Genomic DNA, 23,206 nt, shown 5'->3' on the forward strand with positions numbered 1-23,206 from the left:
TGGAAGATGATCCTCTTGAAGCAGACCAATGGCCCATCTGGTCCAGCAGCCTGTACTCTCACTGACCAACCAGATACCTGTGGGAAACCTTCAAGCCGTACCCAACTGCAAATGCACTGTCCCCACCATTGTTTCCTGTGTCAGTGAGTTCCATAGTTTATCAATGTACTGTAACATACTCGCCATTGAATTGGGTTCCCCTCCCCTCAAGATTTTTTCTGAATCATGTCTCCTTGAAGAAATTCAGAGTCCTAGATAAGAAAATGTAAATGAATTCTGCCCTCTCATTCTTGGAAAAGATGGCAGCAAAGGACCATGCAAACCTCACTGCGCAACGCATTTGACAGATAAGTAAAGGTAAAGGGACCCTTGACCATTAGGTCCAGTCATGAACGACTCTGGGGCTGCGGTCCTCATTTCGCTTTATTGGCCGAAGGAGCTGGCGTAGAGCTTCCGGGTCATGTGGCCAGCATGACTAAGCCACTTCTGGCAAACCAGAGCAGCGCACGGAAACGCCATTTACCTTCCCGCCAGAGCGCTACCTATTTATCTACTTGCACTTTGACATGCTTTCGAACTGCTAGGTTGGCAGGAGCAGGGACCGAGCAACGGGAGCTTACTCTGTTGTGGGGATTCGAACCGCCAACCTTCTGATCGGCAAGTCCTAGGCTCTGTGGTTTAACCCACAGTGCCACCCGCATCCCGTTATTTGACAGATAGGGAGCTACAATTGAAAAGTTTTATTTCACCAATACTTGTGATGTATCAGAACACTCTATACTTAATACATATACGTATCATATATGTGACAAGTATATTGTTGGATATTCCACTGACTGTTGGCACTCTTCATCAAATGTTTGATGAGCAGATAAAATTGATTAGATCTAACCATGATGAATGGAGAATGCAAGTAAACCAGAGTAAGCCCCATTAAACCTTAAAACATTTATTTCTGTGTGGACATCTGTGGACTATGCTTGTTAAGTATTGTCTGTACAATTATGCCCTCCTTGCAGAAGGTCCAGGGTATTCAAGTGGAGACAGGAATGGAAGGAAGTAGGACTAATAATAATAATAATAATAATAATAATAATAATAATTTTATTATTTATAACCCACCCACCTGGCTGGGTTTCCCGGGCCACTTTGAGTGGCTTACAGCAGATATAAAAACACAGGCAAACATATTTCTTTACTTGTTATTTGCTTTTAATCCCCTAAAGTTTGGCTGGGAAGCCTATAGTCCTCCAGATATTGCTAGACTACAGCCCTCATCATTGCTGACCATTTTCCATACTGTCTGGGGTTGATTGGTTTTGGAATCCCTCAACATCTGGAGTGCCACACATCCCCATCGCTTGCCCTAGTGGAAGTGAAGCAGAATACATATTTAAAAAATAAAATGCAGAAGTTTGCAGAAGAAGCCAGAGATATCAGCATCACTGAATGAAGGTGGACACTGAATTAAAATTCACCAAAAGGGCTAGAAAGTCAGGCTCAGCAACTTTGGGAATCCTCACCACCCTCAGCTGCATCTGGAGGAACTGTGTGGTCTGAGAGATTTCAAGAATCCTCTCTCTCCCTAAGGTGCTAGCTCACATAGGCTGAAAGAATCAAGAGAGATTTTACACAAGGCTCTTTAAAAGGAGTCATACAGCAGGACCTGGAGCACCAACTCAACCTCTCCAGAATCACAGGGGCATGTGCCTTTGAGGTTTTGAGCAAATATGGATTCCCAAGGCACAGGGGAAGGAGGCTGAGAGGAAGGGGACACAACTGTCACCCCCCAAAACAGCAATGAGCGGCCATTGCAGTCATGCCAAATGGCTGGTGTGACTCCAGGTCCACTCAGCCAAATTCCAAGATGCTGACTACACCATGCTACATTTTGGAGTCTCCATTGGCTACAAGGTCTTCTATTATGAGCTTCTAACGTCTAATTTCACCCATACACCACTGGTCTATTATTATCTAATGAAAGGGAAATTAAAATAACAGTTCTGAATATTTTCTTCAGCAATTTTCTTCTGCAATTCCACAGGGAATCCCGAGCATTGGATGAACAACTACACTCCTGCTTGGTTATTAACAGGGCTATACTTAATATGCTGCTCCTCAAAAATCCCTGTGTATTTTCTCTGGCCACTGGCAACATAACACAAAGGATACTACAACTTAACCAGAATTATTTAAATACTGTCTGGGATCAGCAAGTCTAATTTGGGATGCTTCCATATTGTGTCCCCTCAGGAAATTAATCTACCATTTAAATGAGACAATTTTTATCTTGGAAAAACCTATTCTAGTATTGCCAGAAAAAAACATAGTTTCTGCATAAAACAAAGAGTTGCCTTTGTATTAAGGATGGTGTTTTTAGTGTTCTTGCTGCTGGAACTGATTTCTTACAATGTATGTGAGGCTCACATAGCAAAATGCAGGCTCCAAGGTCCACACCATCCACTTCACATGTATCATCAGCCAGGAGAGTTCCTCATTGGTGGCATAGTTTTCCATGGTGGCTTCATCGCCTCTCCGGCAACATTCACTGAGGAACCCCCACCAGTACTGCCTGAAGAGCTCGTGTAAGAACTAAGCCACTCATTTTATTACATCAAAGGAATGATCAAACCTAGAGTTGCAGCCTCAGAATAATGAGTGAGGCAGCAAATGTTTACCCTTTTATCTGGGGGAATCCACTTTAGATATGAATGGGACTTATGCTGGTGCAAAAAAAGAGGAACAAATGTCTTGTGAATTAAGAGAATATAGGAGAAATTCCCATTTCTGGATAGAGAAATGAATATAAATGTATTGAAATGTATGTATGCATGTTTGTGTGTTTGGGAGAGGCCTTATAAGCAGCCCATTTTGCTAGACTTTATCTGAACTACTAGACTATTAGTAAGAATGTATTTTTAAAAACCTGTTCTGAGGCTGAATGTCCTTATGCTTTCATTTTCTGAACTTAGACTAAGCTTTGTTTCAGCACTGAAAGGTAGTTATTATGAAGTATAGAACGACCAGCACTGAGTCACGAAAAGGAAGTCACTGCAGAGAGAGACCAGAGAGACCAGAGACTTTGTAAGTGTCAGAAAAAGACCTCAGACATGTAAGGGAAGACGTCCCATGAGCCCCACATTAGCAACCCCTACTCTAGATACTACTGAGTTTAAAATATTTAAAAACTTGGACAAAAGTAAGAGCGGTACCTACAAATACACAAATCTAAGATGAGGAAAACTTGGCTTGCCAGTAGTACATGTGGAAAGGTTCAAGGGATCTGCATCAACAGAAGTATAGTGTCCTGATGAAAGGAAATAATAGTACTGCTCTATTCTGCCTTGGTCACCTGAAGTCTGTGTCCAGTTCTGATCACCACAATTTAAGAAGGATATTGACAAGCTGGAACATGTGCAGAGGAGGGCTACAAAGATGGTCTGGAAACCAAACCTTATGAGGAACGGATGAGGGGGTTTGGTATGTTTATCTATGATGGGACTGAGGAGAGGAATGATAGCCATTGTAAAATATCTCAAGAGCTGTCACCAGGAAGATGGAACACGCTTGTTTTCTCTTGCTCCAAATCAGGGTATTCAATTTACAAGAAAGGAGATTTCAAATAAACATCAGAGAGAACCTTCTATTGATAAGAGCTATTCAATAGTGGATCAGACTGAGAGTTAACCCCACTGAACTCAATATGATTAACTACTCTGTTGATATGTAAAAGAATACTTATTTTGAAGTTCCTGCTGATACATTTGCAACTCTCATTCTAGGGTGGTGCCTAAGGGTTACCAGCACATTGTGGCCTTGGCATTTGCAGTCAAGCAGATCAACAAAGACCCTCACATCCTACCCAATATCACCTTGGGCTTCCACTTATATGACAGCTATATCAGCGCAAGGAGCACATATCTTGCCACACTGCTGCTTTTATCCATGGTGGAGAAATTTGTCCCTAACTATATATGTGATGTTGAAAATAGTCTGACTGGGGTCATTGGGGGACTGGATTCTGAAATCTCCTTTTATGTGGCAACTATTTTGGATATCTATAAGATTCCGCAGGTAGGACACTCATGATCAATACCTCTATTAGCTTGCATAGAGAAGAGGCAGGTTCCTCAGCATCAGTTCCGGGTGAAGATGAAATTGCAAGGAGAACCATGTACACCACCTTGAGATTCTTGGAAAATAAAGATGGTACATAATTGTAATATAAGCAAACAACAGACAGACAGACAGACAGACAGACAAACAAACCTGAATAAAGGGGAAGATTGCAATACCTGTGGGGATGCGGGTGGCGCTGTGGGTTAAAGCACAGAGCCTAGGACTTGCCGATCAGAAGGTTGTCAGTTTGAATCCCCGTGATGGGGTGAGCTCCCATTGCTCTGTCCCAGCGCCTGCCAACCTAGCAGTTCGAAAGCACGTCAGAGTGCAAGTAGATAAATAGGTACCGCTCCTGCGGAAGGTAAATGGCGTTTCCATGCGCTGCTCTGGTTTGCCAGAAGTTGCTTAGTCATGCTGGCCACATGACCTGGAAGCTGTATGCCGGCTCCCTCGGCCAATAAAGCGAAATGAGGGCCGCAACCCCAGAGATGGTCACGACTGGACCTAATGGTCAGGGGTCCCTTTACCTTTACTGCAATACCTGAAAAAAAATATGTAACTCTAACGTCTTACACACAAATTTAGATCACTTACAGTATATAACAAATGCCACTGATGGGAGAGTGGGCTTCTCTCTCACCAGCAGTTTTTGGTTATGCATCATTTTCTGCTTAGTTAGGAGGGTATCTGAATTGAGCTGCTGAGTAAAGGGGGGGAGTTGCTTACTGGATAAAAGAAATAAGATTTTAGGCGCCAGTGGAAAAATTAGTGAGGAGGGCATGTCAAATAAGCTGGGGAAGTGGGGAAAATGCTTACAGCTACAAAAACCTTACAGGTAGGAGCCAGTACAATAACTATTCCTCTTTAGCACACCCAACATAATTAAAGATACAGAGAAGTTATGGCAAACTGCAGATACAATCCAGTTCCGCAGGCGAACAGTAAAAGTAGTTAGCAGCTGATTCACTAGTGAAATAAATGTTCATAAATAAAGTCTGAGAAGAATCAGCACAGTTTTGCTGTGTGATGGAGCATGTGCATCATGAAGAAGAAAGACGAAGCTTCAGAGAAGAAATGTGAATCTAACCCAATTTGCAATTCTGACAAAACCAGAAAATGTCCAGGAAATCTGCTGTTTGGGGCATGGTATGTTCCCCCATTCAGTTTTATCCATTGTACAAGACCCTGCCAAATTTTGCAACGACATAAAAAAACTTTTGTTTGTTTTTAAGGGAAGTAGACAAAATGCCCTGCTCCAGTCATCAATGTGCAAACAAGATTCATAAAAATAGTAAAAAACAGACACAGTACCCCTCTCCATTCAGCAAAGCACAGGTTTCCAAACCACAAATGGGAGATGATCCCAGTTTTCAGCCCATCTGCATGTATATCTTTTGTATAAATGAGAGAGATGCACCAAACCCTGAAATGTTGAGAAAGGGCATATTTGACTAACAGGGTTCACCACATAATGTATATGACTACTGTGAAAGGAATCTACTTTGTCTCTTCTCTTCCTCCACTTACTTTTTAGCTCATTTATGGCTCTGCTCCAGTGATGAATGATAAAAGCCCAGGGCTTCCCTTCTACCAGATGGCAGCCTCAGAAGCCCTTCAGTATGAGGGAATTCTCTCCTTGCTTCTGCATTTCAGGTGGACGTGGATTGGAGTCATTGCAATTGACAATGACAACGGAGAAAGATTTGTGCAAACCATTTCCCCAATATTTACCAAGAGTGGTGTCTGCTTTGCATTCCTAGAAAGAATCCCCAGTTTAAGTTTTATTTCTGAAATAAATGGCATGCTAGAACAGGGGGCAAGTATAAATCATAAATTTTTTAGCAGCACAGCTAATATAATAATTGCCTATGGAGAATCTTATCACATGGCAATTTTGAGATGGCTTCCATACCTATCAGTACATGATGACATGACATACAATATAAAAAGTAAAGTATGGATAATAACGGCCCAGGTTGAGTTCACTTCAGTAGTCATTCAAAGGAACTGGGATGCAGGAATATTCAATGGTGCTATATCCTTTGAAATTCACTTCAGAAACCCACCAGGATTTCATCAATATGTTGTGCACAGAAACCCTTCCAGCACAGATGGGGACGGTTTTATCAGGGACTTCTGGCAACAGGCTTTTGACTGTGTATTCCCAGATATCACTGCAGACAAGGTGGAGGGGAATATTTGCACTGGAGAAGAGAAGCTGGAGAGCCTTCCTGGATCATTTTTTGAAATGAGCATGACAGGCCACAGTTACAGTATCCACAATGCTGTCTACGCCATGGCCCATGCTTTACATGCCATGTTCACATCCAGACTCAGGCACAGAGAAATGGCATATGGAGGAAGAGGGAAGAATCAGAATCCACAGTTTTGGCAGGTAATAGGCTAAACATCCTCAACTGGAAGAGGCCTGTTATTCCCCCACAAGGTGTGGGTTTCCAAAATGTTGTCAGCTTGCTCATTCATATCAGAGAAGAAAAATCACTTCCATGGGAGAAGTAAGGAGACCAATGGGATGTCACTGCATTCACAGATAAGAAGCAGCGGTAATGGTCAAGGGAGATGTTCAGCATTCTCTCTATCCCATATACATCAAATACTCCCTCAGAACAGGTGGTTGGACACCACTGTGGTGTCTCCTGACATGAAGAGGCAAAGAGGGAAAAAGGTGTGGGGCGGGGGAGATAAAGAAAGGTTGTAAAAAAGGGGAGAGGGAGAGAGAGGGATGTGGGATGTGGGAGAGAGAAAATTGATGGTCTCTCCATCCTTGGACCTGACTCCACTCACAGTTGACTTAATCACCCCCACCACTTGCTGTAGGTCCACCACACAGGAAAAAGATACCCCAGTTCTGTATTAGAACTGCAGCCATTTCCAAACAATTGCCTTTTCTTTATTCAATCTAGCTCCATCACTTTCTGAGAAGTATCTCATTTAACAATACTGCAGGAGATGTGGTCTTCATCAACCAGAATGGGGAGGTGCTATCTAGGTTGGATGTTGTCAATTGGATTATACACTCCAACCAAAGTTTGCACAGAGTGAGCGTTGGGAGGATAGATCCACAGGCTCCTCCAGACCAATCATTCATCCTTGATGAAAATGCCATAACATGGCACAGTTGGTTTAATCAGGTAGGACCACATTATTATTATTAGGATAGATAAGCTCCAAGATTTTGCCTTTCTTGCTAAAAAGCTGACTCAGCTTAGTAACATAGAGAGGCGCCCAGGAACATGAAGATTTCCAAACTCATTGTTCTCTTGCTGATCCTTCTGCTCTTTCATTTACGGAATAGACTCGGCCTCTTTCTGTCTGTACTGAGAGATGTCTTCCAGGATCCAGCAAGAAAGTGAAGGAGGGACAGCCACCTTGCTGCTACGATTGCATCCCATGTGCAGAGGGAAAGATTGCAAACCAGGATGGTAGGAGAAATAAATAGATTAAATAGATCCAGCCTCAGCACTAATAATTGAAAGGTGTTGTAAGGATGGCTGAGTTTACTTTTCAAAAGAGATCATCTACAGTGTGTGTGATCCTGCCTCTTTGTGATCATTGCCGTTCAGATAGTCAAAATATGCCAATGAAATGAGAATAACCATGCATTGAGAATAGTTGGATGGTATGTGATTCAAAGCATTTCTTCTTCTTCTTCTTCTTCTTCTTCTTCTTCTTCTTCTTCTTCTGCTTCTGCTTCTGCTTCTGCTTCTGCTTCTGCTTCTGCTTCTGCTTCTGCTTCTGCTTCTTCAATCACTAATAGCCGAGTAAGATTGTCTTCCATAAACACGGTTTTAACAATAAGTCCGTAAGTGACTGTGGACACGTCCTTCCACAGTGGGGACATTGGGTTCCGAACAAGAGTTGATCATGATGTGGATTCGCCAAGAGTGCCTTTCTCTTTGCACGTTTCTACCTTGTGTCCTGAGCATATGTAGAGGGGGCCTTGCCACTCCTTCTCACTTACACATGCTGCACCCAGTGTGAATAAACATTCAGATGGCAATGGCCCTGGCTGTGGCATTAAAGGCCCACATAGCTCTGAACCAATTAAATTCAAGAATACTGTAGTAATTAAATACAGTGGTACCTTGGGTTAAAAACTTAATTCGTTATGGAGGTCCGTTCTTAACATGAAACTGTTCTTAACCTGAGGTACAACTTTCCTTAATGGGGCCTCCTGCTGCTGCTGCGCCGCCGCCGCACGATTTCTGTTCTCATCCTGAAGCAAAGTTCTTAACCCAAGGTACTATTTCTGGGTTAGTGGAGTCTGTAACCTGAAGGGTCTGTAACCTGAAGTGTCTATAACCCGAGGTACCACTGTACAGAGAATCATACCATATAAGGTTTTGACATACTTAGCATGCTCGGACTGTGGTTAGACTATTCTCGGTAACTAGAGTGAAATACATAATGAGATGAAATCTAATTCTGCAGTAAAATTTTAGTAAACCACGAGTAAGCTTCTTTGTTTAAACTGTAATTCAGACCAATCATAAGGAGACAACAAAGCAACTTAAGAGGAAATGGGGTGAGGGAAACAAAGCGTTTTGACTGGATAGGAAATTTAAACTTAATGGAATGTGTGGAATTTGTGCCAAATGCATAAAACTATTTGGAACTTTTTGTATGATGTTTAGTTGTTTTAGTGAGTTATCCCCAGCTGAACCTTCTGTGCAGAATTAAACACTCTGGACTACTTTTCCCCTCACAGTCTCATGTGGTTTATTGGCATATCCATGACACAGAGAAAGCTTAGACTGCAACAATACCACATTACAGAGCGTCAGACAGTACTAAACACGTGCTTTGATTTAAACAGAGCTCTTTTCTTCTCAGACAGAAAGTAAACATTTCAGCAAGCTGAAAAGTATGACCTAATATGTTTATTTTCCCCCAGATATGAATGACTGTAATAAATGCCCAGACAAAGATTATCCAAGCCGGAACCGTGATGCCTGTCTACCCAAGAATATAAGCTTCTTGTCTTATGAAGAACCTTTGGGCATCAGTTTAGCCTGTTTCTCTCTTTCTCTTTCCTTGATCACTGCTCTGGTACTAGGTACATTTATGAAACACCACGACACACCCATTGTCATTGCAAACAACCGAAACCTCACCTACACTCTCCTCATCTCTCTCCTGCTCTGCTTCCTTTGTGCATTGCTCTTCATTGGCCGACCTGAGAAGGTCACATGTCTCCTCCGGCAACCAGCTTTTGGTATCATCTTCTCAACCGCTGTTTCTTGTGTCCTGGCAAAAACCTTCACTGTGGTTTTGGCCTTCATGGCTACAAAACCAGAATCCAGGATGAGGAAATGGGTGGGGAAAGAACTAGGCCACTCCATTCTCCTTTCCTGTTCCATAGTTCAAGCAGGAATATGTACTGTGTGGCTGGCAACCTCTCCCCCATACCCAGATGTGGACATGAACTCAATGACAGAAGAAATTATACTAGAATGTAATGACGGGTCTGTAACAATGTTTTACTGTGTCCTCATTTACATGAGCTGCCTGGCAACTGTAAGCTTTGCTGTGGCTTTCCTCACCAGGAAGTTACCGGACAGTTTCAATGAAGCCAAGTTTATCACTTTCAGCATGTTGGTCTTCTGCAGTGTTTGGCTGTCCTTTATTCCCTCTTATCTGAGCACCAAGGGAAAATACATGGTAGCTGTGGAGATTTTCTCCATCTTAGCCTCTGGTGGTGGGTTGCTGGGTTGCATCTTTTCCCCCAAATGTTATATAATCCTTTTGAGGCCTGAGCTGAACAATAGAGAACAGCTAATAAGGAAGAAAAATTAAAGAAATGAGAAACCTGTAATCTGCTGTATTTTGTGTTTTTATCTGTGTTTACAGTAGAATAATTGGACATATAAGTTCAGCTGCTCCATTTTATAATTTTTTCTAGAGTCCAAATTCCGATAGTTGAAAATACATTTGTAAAATTGACTTATTTGCTTTGAGGAAAACAATCATAAATTTCCACATACATTATTCTCTTGTAGCATGTGTTGACAAGAAGACTCAGAGCAATTCTTGTCAAAATATACATGTAAGCAAATCTGTATCTAGCCTTAATTCTCAATGATAAAACTTGTCTCACAGCTTTCAGCATAATGGGATCTGTGAAACTGTACTATTGCAGACCATGGAATTTTCAAGTATTCATTGATTTTCAAGTATTCATTCTGAGTTCAAGTAGGCGACATCCACATCAAAATGGTTCACCTTCCAACCTCTTTGTGCATGAACAGCTAAGAGCTTGCGCAGAGTTTCACTTCTGGAAGTCGGAGAATACACTTCCATGAAATGGACTCCTTTCCTCTGCATGGAACCTCTGGCAACTAACCTTGCCTTGTACTCTGGTTCTCCTGACTCTGTGGGTTTATGGTGATAAACCCATCTGCAGCAAACTGCCTGTTTGCCAGCCGGCAAATCTGTGAGGGAGAACACACCTAGAGACTCCATTGAGTTCATCTCCTTCTGCATCACCTCATGCCATTTGCTAGCTTCTTCCTGAGGCAACTTCTGAACATCCTCAAAGGATTCAGGTTCACACCCAGCCACACCAACCCACACACTAGTGGCTTCATACCAGTCAGGTGGCTTCCCCTTGGTTGACCTCGCTGACCTCCTCAGCACAAACTCTGCCCCCCCTCTGACTCACTGGGGCCAGCCAAACCATCCCCTGTGTCAGAGACCTCCCCCTCTGACCTGCTGCGCCTTTTGTGTCTCACAACTGGACCTGTAGGCGAGGACGGCTCACTCTTTGGCTCAAACTTGACAGAACTGTGGAGGGGTCTTGGGACTTCCCTTTGGAGGGGTTCTGAGCCTCTCCCTTGGGGACTCTGTGGCTGCGGACTCTGCTCCCCAGCAACAGATTCAGCTTCCTCCTCTTCTTCTTCCTCATCTGAGTCAAACTGCTCTGACAGAACATCTGGGTTCCCATGCACGCGTTTCCACCCATTTTGCTCACAGAACTCAGCACTTCTGCTAATAAGCAGTCGAGACTGATTGCCACTGGGATATGTGAAACGCCACGCCTTGGAACCAGGCTCATAGCCTACAAAGATCATCTTCTTGGACCTTGGTTCACCCTTTCTGTGATTGGCCTTTGGGATGAGGACCCAAGCCTCACAGTCAAACACACGAAAGAAATCCACCTTGGGCTTCTTACCGTGCAGCAGAAAATAAGGCATGTCCCCTACATTTGAATTGGACACTTTATTCTGTATGAAGCACGCTGTTTTATACCTCTCCGCCCAAAAACGCTGTGGGAGACCAGAGTCATAAAGCATGGCATTAGCGGCTTCCTGCAGCGTTCTATTTTTACGCTCTGCAACACCATTCTGTTGGGGACTGTGTGGTGCTGTTAGCCTGTGGCTGATTCCCTTCTGTCGGAAGAAATTCTGCAGCGCAGAACCGGTGAATTCTGCTCCACGATCACTCTGAAACGAAACAACCCTAGTGGAAAAACGCAGCTCTACTGCTGTGATCCAATCAGTGCAGCTGCTTCACTCTTGTGTCAAATTGTAAACAGCCACGAGTTCTTCGAAAAATCATCAATGATCAGAAGAATGTAATTTGATCCACTTAAAGAAGCTGCCTTCATGGAACCACACAAATCTGCATGAACCAGCTCAAAGGGTTTGCTGGTCTTCCTGTCTGACCTGGGATAAGTACATGTGGTAACCTTTAATTGCTTGCACGCTCTGCAATCTAGGAATTTGTCACACCCCTTAAACTTGCACCCCACCGTGTTCTCAGGTGCTTTCTTAACATAAGACCAGGAAACATGGGGAAATCTCCTGTGCCACAAGTGTAACAATTGTCATGTGGTGGTACGTTTGCGCACTGCACTTGTGCCTCTTCAGGGGGCTCTGCAACAGCTACATTAGAAATAGGCATCTCCACCACAGTCTATCTCTTCTTGCCATCCCTGAAAAAAGAGCACATGTTATTAGCAAACATTATATCAAAACCGTCAGCAACAAAGGCAGACACTGATAAAAGACAATTTGCTATCTCAGGAACCATGAATGCTTACACTTCATGATCTATTAAAGAACAATACAAAAAACCAGTCTCAGTTAATTGTCTCTTGGAGCCATCATCCAGTGAAACAAAATGTCCACTTTTCACAGACTTGCAGTTTCGAAGCAGACCAGCAGAGGGCACGAGACAATGCGTGGCTCCAGTGTCCACAACAAAAGACAAAGTAGCTCTTTGGCTGCCTTCCAAAGTTGCCATAAAGACGCTGTTCCCCCGACTGGGGCCTTTGCTGTTTCCCAGAGACACCATCGATGCTGTGAGGTGATAGAGAGGCTTCTCCTTGCCTTTCTCACTCTGGCCTCCTTGTTTCCCACATCTCTGCTGGGAACCAGTTCTCGAACTGCCACTTATCTGCTTTGTTGACATTCCTTTCTGGCCGCCATTCCGGTGTCCTTGCATTCCTGGGCCTCTAGAGGACAATTGCAGACCAGGTGTCCACTGCTTCCACAACAAAAACATCTTTTGGAAGCAAAAGCTTTCACACAGTCCTCACTGCTCCTGGCTGCCCCCCTCCTTCTTGGATTGCAGCCTGTGCTCTCTTTCACAGCCCTCTGGCATTTCGATTCCTCATCAATCAATCTTCCACTTATATATTCCAACGTAAGATCATTCGGCGGCATCATCTCCATCGTTAGGACTAAGTTCTCATAACTTCTGTCCAAGGAGCTTAACAATGCATAAGCCTTAAGTTCATCTGGGAAGGGCACATTGAGCTGACGCAGCTTGCTGAAAACAGTCAGCATCTGGGCAATGTGGTCACGTACCGATTCCCCAGGGGACAGCCTCTTCTCAAACAGAGAACGTATAACATAAATCTTTGCCCCAGCTGTGGTCCTTTGGTGTATTCTAGTCAAAGCAGACCAAATTTGGTGACAAGTTCACAAACCATCTATGTGAGAAAGTTGTGATGATTCTATAGCCATCACAACATGGGACATGGCTTTCTGATCCCTCCTCGATGTGCATGCTGCCCTCTCTATCTTAGCAGCATTTGCACCGGCTCCAGCAGGCACTGGGTCAGCCTGTGTACATTCCCAAAACTGTTTTCCTCCCAGCCAGAAGTACATCCGCCTTGCCCAGTCTTCCCAATTTGAGCCATTAAGCCTTTCAAAAGGCACAGTAAAACTCTCACGCTGTTGATCTGCAGCCATCTTCCCCCCAGGGCTAAAGCTTACTCACTCTGTTTCAGCTGCCGGCCCCTCGAAGATGCTTCTTTCAGCTTCTCTGCTTCACCAGCGAACTCAGAACTGCCTTTGTCCTCTCCAGCAGGAGTTCAAAGCTGGCAGCCTTTCTTGTACTCCCTTCTCACACTTGGCAATAAAACATTGGCTTCCATAACCTATTGTAAATAAATCTGCCGTCCAGCCATTTCCTCTTGTGCACACTCTGAGGAAAAAACAACCTAGGAAGGAAATATGCAGAGACGCAGCAGTTTGAATTTCGTGTGAGGAAAAAGGAGTAATAAAGTCCAGAGACAGCTTCTTCTATGTATAAAGCGTTTATTTACAGCAGTAAATCACCTTCAGAGCTTTCCGACATCCTCTCTGTGCAGAAAGCACTCTCAGACTAAAACCGAAAGCAGCTCACAGAACAAAGGCTGTGATGATAGCAATAGCTTTGCGTAGACGCTCCTCCCCCCAGATACAGAACATAAAGGAGGTTAACCCTATAACCACCATATTCTACAGGTCTATTGTTCTGTAATGCTCACAGTCAGATTTCATCATCAACATATCCATACTCAAGATCGTAGAGATGTAAGATGATCCTCTTGAGTCAAGCTAATGGCGCATTTGCGTATGGCAGCCTGTACTCACACTGACCAACCGGATTCCTGTGGGAAACCTTCAAGCTGTATCCAAAAGCAAATGCACTGTCTCCACCATTGTTTCCTGTGGCAGTGAGTTCCATAGTTCATCTATGTACTGTGAAATAATATACCCCCCATTGAATTGGGTTCCCTCCCCCCAAGATTTTGTCTGAATCAGGTCTCCTTGGTGAAATTCAGAGAACTAGATTTCTGCCCTGGTGCTTGGAAAAGATGGCAACAAAGAACCATGCACAGTTCATTGGGCAAGGCATTCAATAAAGCCACAACTGAAAAGTTTTATTTTCACCAACACAAGTGATGGATCAGAACACTATATTCTTATTACAAATGTGTATTATGTATGTGGCAAGTATATTGTTGGACTTTCCACTGACTGTTGGCATCCTTCAGCAAATGTTTGATGAGCAGATAAAATTGATTATTCCTAACCATGATTGGAGAATACAAGTAAACCAGAGCTTAATCAGATTGAAAGTGGAATGAAAGAGGACAGAGAAACTTCAGGTTATATGTGTATTCCCATAATGGAGCTCAGCTTTCTAGAATCCAGGCTTAACCTCTGAATTATACCTCCTGTTATACAGCTCTTAAGGGCACAAAGCCACTGCTTTCTCTTAGTTTCAACTGTAAATCAGAGCCTACGTACAGAGCTTGTACTCACTCTGGGAGTAAGGCCCATTAAATCTTAAAACACTTATTTCTGAGTAGACATCTGTACTGTTATACAGCAAGTTAACTATGCTTGTTAATGAGTGTCTGTAAGATTATGCCCCCCTTGCAGAAGGTCCAGGTATTCAAGTGGAGACAGGAATGGAAGGAAGTAGGACTACTACTACTAATAATTTTATTATTTATAACCCACCCATCTGGCTGCGTTTCTCCAGCCACTTTGGGTGGCTTACAGCAGATATAAAAACACAGTAAAACATGGAAATAAAAAGGGAGGGTGGGAGGGTCTCGCTCTTCACCCATCCCTGCTGCGAGAGCCTGCTGCAACCACCCTTTTAAGCCTCACTTCCAGGCTAGACGAGACAGCAGCCAATGGCTACAGCCAGCAAGGCACTTCCCTCCAGGAGGCACCAGTGAGTGGTCCATTTATACTGCCTTTTGGGTTGGAAAGACCCCTCCCTTTTGAGATCCACCAGCCAAGGAGAATTCCCCTCCAAAGGCCAGCAAATGTGTGTGCCTAGGCTATTGGGGAAGGAGGCTGAGAGTGGGGCAACACCATTGTCCCCCCTGGAAAAATGGTGAGCAGCCATTGTTCTCATGCCATGTGGTTGATGTGAATCCAGGTCCACTCAGCCAAATTTCCAAGATGCTCACAACACCATACTACATTTTGGAGTCTCCATTGTTTATAAGGTCTTCTATTATGAACTCCTAACTTCTAACTTCACCAATACACCACTGGTCCCTTATTATCTTCTGAAAGGGAATTAAACACAACAGTTTTGGATATGTGACAAACATATTCTCTTCTTCAGTTCCACAGGGGTTCACAAGCATTGAATAAATAACTAAATTCCAGCTTGGTTATTAACAGGGCTATAATTAAATCTGCTGTTCCTCAAAAATCCCTGCAGACTTTCAGTGGCCACTTGCAAAAGGAACACAAAGGATACTAAAATTAACCAGAATAATTTAAATAGGGTCTGGGATCCATAAGTCTGATCTTACACACTCTCAGATTGCATCATCTCAGGAAACTTAATTACCATTCAAATGAGACAATTTTTATCTTGGAGTAGCTAATTATAATATTGCCAGAGAAATCATGGGTTCCATGTAGAACAGACAGTTGCCTTTGTATTGAGAATGGTGGTTTTAGTTTTCTGGCTGCTGGAACTGATTTCTTACAATGTACATCTGGCTCACATAGCGAAATGCAGGCTCCAAGGTCCACACCATCCACTTCACTCGTATTATCAGCCAGGAGAGTTCCTCATTGGTGGCATTGTTTACCATGGTGGCTTCATCTCCTCTCCAGCAACATTCGCTGAGGAACCCCCACCAGCGCTGACTGAAGAGCTTGTGTAAGAACTAAGTCACTCATCCATTACAACAGAGAAACGATCAGACCTAGAGTCACAGCCTGAGAGTAATGACTACAGCTGCAAACCTCTACCCATTTACCTAGTAATAACAACTTTGCATTTCAGTGGGACATATGCTGATGCAAAAATCCATAGGAATGTCTTGTGAATTGAGAGAATAATGTAGAAGCTCCCATTTCTTGATATGAAAATAAATATAAATGTATTGAAACGTATGCATGTTTGTGTATCTGGGAGAGCCCTTTGAAAAGCCAATTTTGATAGACTTTATCTAAACTAAAAGTAGAGGTAAAGGGACCCCTGACCATTAGGTTCAGTCGTGGCTGAATCTGGGGTTGCGGCACTCATCTTGCTTTATTGGCCGAGGGAGCCGGTGTACAGCTTCTGGGTCACGTGGCCAGCATGACTAAGCCACTTCTGGCAAACCAGAGCAGCGCATGGAAACACCATTTACCTTCCCGCAGGAGCGGTACCTATTTATCTACTTGCACTCTGACGTGCTTTCGAACTGCTAGGTTGGCAGTAGCTGGGACAGAGCAACAGGAGCTCACCCCGCCACGGGTATTCGAACCGCTGACCTTCTGATCGGCAAGTCCTAGGCTCTGTGCTTTAACCCATAGCGCCACCCGCATCCCTATATTTATCTAAACTACTAGAGTGTTAGAAAGAATGAATTTTTAAAAACCTGTTCTGAAGCTGAATGTTTCATTTTCTGATCTAGGCTAAGCTTTGTTTCAGCACTGAAAGGTACTTATTATGAAGTATAGAATTCAGTGTATTCCAATGACAATCACTGCTTCATGAAAAAGAGGTCACTGCAGGGAAAGACCAGAGACTGTAAGTGTCAGGAAAAGACCTCAGGTGTATACAGCAAGACGTCCCATTGGCCCCACATTAGCAACCCAACCTTAAAAGATTGGAAAAATGGGACAATAGTAACAACATGGATTTCAGTAGAGACAAATGCACAAATCTAAGATGAGGAACACTTGACTTGCCAGTAGTACATCCACATGTCAAGGTCAAGGGATCTGCATCAACAGAAGTGTAGTGTTCTGATCAAGGGAAGTAATAGTACTGCTCTGTTCTGCCTTGGTCACCTGGAGTCCCGTGTCCAGTTCTGATCATTACAATTTAAGAAGGATACGTATTAGCAAGCTGGAACATATGCAGAGGACGGCAACAAAGGTGGTCTGGAAACCAAGCCTTATGAGGAACGGTTGAGGGAGTTTGGTATGTCCAGCTATGATGGGACTGAGGAGAGGAATGATAGCCATTAAAAAATATCTCAAGGGTTCTCACCAGGAAGATGGAACACACTTATTTTCTCTTGCTCCAAATAAGTGTATTAAAGAAATAAGAAAGGAGATTTCAACTAAACATCAGGAAGAACTTTCTTCTGATAAGAACTATTCAATAGTAGAGCAGACAGAGTGTAACCCGCCCCCCAACTCAATATGATTAACTACTGTGTTGATGTGTAAAAGGATACATCTGTTGAAATTCCTGCTGATACAGATTGCAACTCTCATTCTAGGGTGTTGCCTAAGCTTTACCAGCACATCGTGGCCTTGGCATTTGCAGTCAAGCAGATCAATGAAGACCCTCGCATCCTACCCAATATCACCTTGGGCTTTCACTTATATGACAGCTATAACAATGCAAGGAACACATATCTTGCCACACTGCTGCTTTTATCCATTGTGGAGAAATTTGTCCCTAACTATATATGTGATGTTGAAAATAATCTGGCTGGGGTCGTTGGGGGACTTGATTCTGAAATCTCCTTTTATGTGGCCACTGTTTTGGATATCTATAAGATTCCACAGGTAGGACACCTATGTACAATACCTCTATTAGCTTGCATAGAGAAAGAGGTAGGTTCCTTGGCATCAGTTCAGGGTGTATCAGCAGTTCAGGGTGAAGATGAAATTGGAAGGAAAACCATGTACACCACCTTGAGATCCTTGGAAAATAAAGGCGGCACATAATTATAATATAAGCAAACAAACAAACCTGGATAAGGAGAAAGGGTGCAATACCAGAAAAAAATATGTCACTCGTCCTTTCTCACACACACATCTAGAGCACTGATATCCCAAATGCCACTGATGGGAAAGTGGGCTTCTCCCTCACCAGCTGTTTTTGGTTATGCAGCATTTTCTGCTTAGTGTGGAGGGTATCTGAATTGAGTTGCTGGGGAAAGCAGAAAATTGCTTACAGGATAAAAGCTGACAAGTACGTGCCAGTACTAAAATTAGTGATCTGGGCATCTCAAAAAAGCTGCTGGGAAAGGGGGGCAGGAATTGTTTACAGCCTAAAAAACTGATAGGTAGGTGCCAATACAATCATTATTCCACTTTAATGCACCAAACCAATTAAATTCACTGCGAGGTATGGCAAATTGCAGATACATTCCAGTTCTTCAGGAGTACAGTAACAGTAGTGAGCAGCTGATTCATAAGTGAAATAAATGTGCAGAAATAAAGTCTGAGAAGAGGCAGCACAGTTTTGCTGTGTGATGGTGTATGTGAATCATGAAGAAGAAAGAAGAAGCTCCAGAGAAGAAATGTGATGGTCCCAGTTTTCGGCCCATCTGTATGTGTGCCTTTTGTATAATTGAGAGAGAGGCACACAATCCGTGAAAAGTTGGCAAAGAGCATATTTGACTAACAGGGTTCACCACATAATGTATATGAATACTGTGAAAGGAATCTACTTTCTCTCTTCTCTTCCTCCATTTACTTTTTAGCTCATTTATGGCTCTGCTCCGGTGATGAATGATAAAAGCCCAGGGCTTCCCTTCTACCAGATGGCAGCCTCAGAAGCCCTTCAGTATGAGGGAATTCTCTCTTTGCTTCTGCATTTCAGGTGGACGTGGATTGGAGTCATTGCAACGGACAATGACAATGGAGAAAGATTTGTGCAAACCATTTCCCCAATGTTTACTAAGAGTGGTGTCTGCTTTGCATTCCTAGAAAGAATCCCCAATTATAGTTTTATATCTGAAATTAATGGCATAATACAACAGGGGGCAAGTATAAACCATAAGATTTTTAGCAGCACAGCTAATGTAATAGTTGCCTATGGAGAATCTTATTCCATGGCAACTTTTAGATGGCTTCCATACCTATCAGAACATGATGACATGACATACAATATAAAAAGTAAAGGAACTGGGATTCAGGAATATTCAGTGGTGCTATTTCCTTTGAAATTCACTTCAGAAACCCACCAGGATTTCATCAGTATATTGTGCACAGAAACCCTTCCAGCACAGATGGGGACGGTTTTATCAAGGACTTCTGGCAACAGGTCTTTGGATGTGTATTCCCAGATATCACTTCAGACAAGGTGGAGGGGAATATTTGCACCGGAGAAGAGAAGCTGGAGAACCTTCCTGGATCACTTTTTGAAATGAGCATGACAGGCCACAGTTACAACATCCACAGTGCTGTCTACGCCATGGCCCATGCTTTACATGCCATGTCCACATCCAGTCTCAGACAGAGAGGAATGGTGTATGGAGGGAGAGAGAATAATCAGAATCCACAGTTTTGGCAGGTAATAGGCTGAACATCCTCAACTGGTAAAAAGGTAAATGGACCCCTGACCATTAGGTGCCAGTAATGGACGACTCTGGGGTTGCGGTGCTCATCTCGCTATACACGCCATGGGAGTTGGCGTACAGCATCCGGGTCTTGTGGCCAGCATGACTAAGCCCCTTCTGGCGAACCAGAGTAGTGCACGGAAATGCCATTTACCTTCCCGCCAGTGTGGTACCTATTTATCTACTTGCACTTTGTGCTTTTGAACTTCTAGGTGGGCAGAAGCAGGGACTGAGCAACGGGAGCTCACCTTGACTGGTGGAGACCTGCTATTCCCTTACAAAGTATGGGTTTCTGAAATGTTGTCAGCCTGTTCATTCCTCTCAGAGAAAAAAAGGCATTTGTATGAGAGAAGTTTGGAGGCCACTGATATGTTATTGCTTTCACAGATAACAAGTAGTGGTAATAGTCAAGACAGATGTTCAGCATTCTCTCTATCCCATATACACCAAATGCTGCCTCAGAGCAGGTGGTCACAAACCAGTGTTGTGTCTCCTGGGATGAATGTGATAGAGGAAAAGAAGTGTGGTGGGGACAGAGAAAGGAAGGCTGTAGAAAGGGGGGAGAGAGAAAGATGTGGGAGAGTGACAATTGCTGGTCTCTCCATCCTTGGACCTGACTCCACTCTCAGTTGACTGTATCACCACCCACCACTTGCTGTAGGTCCTGCCCACAGGAAAAAGATACCTCAGTTCTGTATTAGAACTGCAGCCATTTCCAAACAATTGCCTTTTCTTTATTCAATCCAGCTCCATCACTTTCTGAGAAGTGTCTCATTTAACAATACTGCAGGAGATGTGGTCTTCATCAATCAGAATGCAGAGGCAGCATCTAGCTTGGATATTGTCAATTGGATTATATTCTCCAACCAAAGTTTGCACAGAGTGAGAGTTGGAAGGATAGATCCACAAACTCCTTCGGACCAAAAATTAACCCTTGATGGAGATGCCATAACATGGCATAGGTGGTTTAATCAGGTAGGGCCACATTGTTAGATAATTCCAAAGAGATTCAATCTTGCATAAGCAATGATCATTCACCTGCATGTCTACTCACTGTCTTTTAAACTGCAAGTTACTGTGTAGAACATGACCAATGCATCCAAGTACAGGATTAAGATACAAAAGCTTACTGCTAGAAGCCACTCAAGAAGTAAAGGCAAATATTTTATTAAGGAGGTTACAAAACAGAAGAACCCTTATACTACAAAATACAGTTAAACAAGGTTAACAGTGCAAATATACTTTAGGGACACACAAACAGAGAGCCTTCATCTGAATATGGGTGCTTTGATCTAGGTCAAATACCAGTTTTTCTATGAAAAGGCCTGGACACAGGAGTGCAGGGTTTTCCCCCAGCCAATCAGGGCCTCTGCATATATTTCGCCTGCACAAGAGGGTGTACATGGTGAAAGACCATGAAACTATGAAATGGATGTTTTTGACCTTGAAGCAATCTTACATCAGAGAGTGCACACAAGTGGTTAGTTGGAGCAACTAAATGGGTTTTTCTTTCTTCTGGAAGACTGCAATGTGAATTTTAAGTAAAAATAGAAATCTATATTAAAATAAACAAAAACATTAGGATATCTTTACATTTACAAAATACTGATATTAAACTGAGTTAAAGAGGATGCATTAATAGATAAGCCTAAAGATTTCACCTTGCTAAAATTTGGAGGAATGGGGTGGTTGGGAAAGGGAGGTATAATAATACCAGAGCAAGAAAATGGGAACCGACAGCAGCAGGTGCAGGAGACCACTAGTCTTCTACGTTCATAAGTGGAAGAGGAGGAAGCAGGAGAAGTGGTGAAGATTGAGAGAGTGAAGGAGAGAGCTGAGAAGAAAGGTGTAAACAGCAAGTGACTGGGCATTAGGAATGGATACATTAGTCTTTAAAAATGAGTTATCTCAAAATACGTATTCAAAAGTATATATTTTTCTTAACATGCTGAGAATTGTGTTGCAGCATTCCAGGGGGTATCGTAGGTCCTGGATAGCTTCATTAAAATTTATGTATTTGTCTGGAATTCTGGTTGTTTTGGAATTCACCAAGATCGCATTCCTCAAAAATCTCTTATTTGGAACTCTTCCGCATCCTGCTCTTTCATTTATGGAATAGACTCAGCCTCTTTCTGTCTGTACTGAGAGATGTCGTCCAGGATCCAGCAAGAAAGTGAAGGAGGGACAGCCACCTTGCTGCTACGATTGCATCCCATGTGCAGAGGGGAAGATTGCAAACCAGCATGGTAGGAGAAATAAATAGATTAAATAGAGCCTGCTTCTTTGCCTTTAAGATTGTCTAAATTTGTTAATCTAATGAGAATGCCAATGCATTAAGAGTAGTTGGATGGTATGCAGGTCAAATCATATCTAGAGGAAGTCTTACCACTCCTTCTCACTTACACAGGCTGCACCCAGGCTGGTGTGTATAAACATTGAAATGTCAATGGCCCTGGCTGTGGCACTTACAGGACAACGTAGCTCTGAACCAACTAAATTCAACATTACCGCATTTCAGAGCATCAGACAGTACTAAACATGTGTTTTGATTTCCTTCTCAGACAGAAAGGAAACGTTACAGTAAGCTGATATGATATGAGCTCATTTCTTTACATTTTTCCAGATATGAATGACTGTCATAAATGCCCTGACAAAGACTATCCAAGCAAGAACCGTGATGCCTGTCTACCCAAGGACATAAGCTTCTTGTCTTATGAAGAACCTTTGGGCATCAGTTTAGCCTGCTTCTCTCTTTCCCTTTCCTTGATCACAGCTCTGGTACTAGGTATATTTATGAAGCACCACGATACACCCATTGTCATTGCAAACAACCAAAACGTCACCTACACTCTCCTCATCTCTCTCCTGCTCTGCTTCCTTTGTGCATTGCTCTTCATTGGCCGACCTGAAAAGGTCACATGTCTCCTCCGGCAACCAGCTTTTGGCATCATCTTCTCAACTGCTGTTTCATGCGTCCTGGCAAAAACCTTCACTGTGGTTTTGGCCTTCATGGCTACAAAACCAGAATCCAGGATGAGGAAATGGGTGGGTAAAGGACTAGGCCACTCCATTCTCCTTTCCTGCTCCTTAGTCCAAGCAGGGATATGTACTGTGTGGCTGGCAACCTCACCCCCATACCCTGATTTAGACATGCACTCAGTGATGGAAGAAATCATACTAGAATGTAATGAGGGGTCTGTGGCCATGTTTTACTGTGTCCTCATCTACATGAGTTGCCTGGCAACAGTCAGTTTTGCTGTGGCTTTCCTTGCCAGGAAGTTACCGGACAGTTTCAATGAAGCCAAGTTTATCACTTTCAGCATGTTGGTCTTCTGCAGTGTTTGGCTGTCCTTTATTCCTTCCTACCTGAGCACCAAGGGAAAATACATGGTAGCTGTGGAGATCTTCTCCATCTTAGCCTCCGGTGGTGGGTTGCTTGGTTGCATCTTTCCCCCCAAATGTTATATAATCATTCTGAGGCCTGAGCTGAACAATAGAGAACAGCTAATAAGGAAGACAATTTAA

At 43.2% G+C, this 23,206-nt stretch overlaps 2 protein-coding genes across 2 annotated transcripts; both read left to right on the top strand.

Annotated features, from left to right (window-relative positions):
* The first annotated feature begins 2,469 nt into the window (after positions 1 to 2,469).
* On the top strand, positions 2,470 to 9,936 carry LOC128398965 (vomeronasal type-2 receptor 26-like). Its single transcript, XM_053360227.1, has 6 exons — positions 2,470 to 2,585; positions 3,783 to 4,074; positions 5,654 to 6,514; positions 7,044 to 7,271; positions 7,436 to 7,562; positions 9,035 to 9,936. The coding sequence occupies exons 1-6, from the start codon at positions 2,470 to 2,472 to the stop codon at positions 9,934 to 9,936; spliced, it is 2,526 nt and encodes an 841-aa protein (XP_053216202.1).
* A 5,896-nt stretch (positions 9,937 to 15,832) lies between these two features.
* LOC128398966 (vomeronasal type-2 receptor 26-like) lies at positions 15,833 to 23,206 on the top strand. Its single transcript, XM_053360228.1, has 7 exons — positions 15,833 to 16,050; positions 17,609 to 17,900; positions 18,824 to 18,906; positions 19,299 to 19,635; positions 20,429 to 20,656; positions 21,801 to 21,927; positions 22,305 to 23,206. Exons 1-7 carry the CDS (start codon positions 15,833 to 15,835, stop codon positions 23,204 to 23,206), a joined length of 2,187 nt encoding a protein of 728 aa, XP_053216203.1.

This window comes from Podarcis raffonei, chromosome 13 (genome assembly GCF_027172205.1).
Source record: "Podarcis raffonei isolate rPodRaf1 chromosome 13, rPodRaf1.pri, whole genome shotgun sequence".
NCBI classification, from domain to species: domain Eukaryota; kingdom Metazoa; phylum Chordata; class Lepidosauria; order Squamata; family Lacertidae; genus Podarcis; species Podarcis raffonei.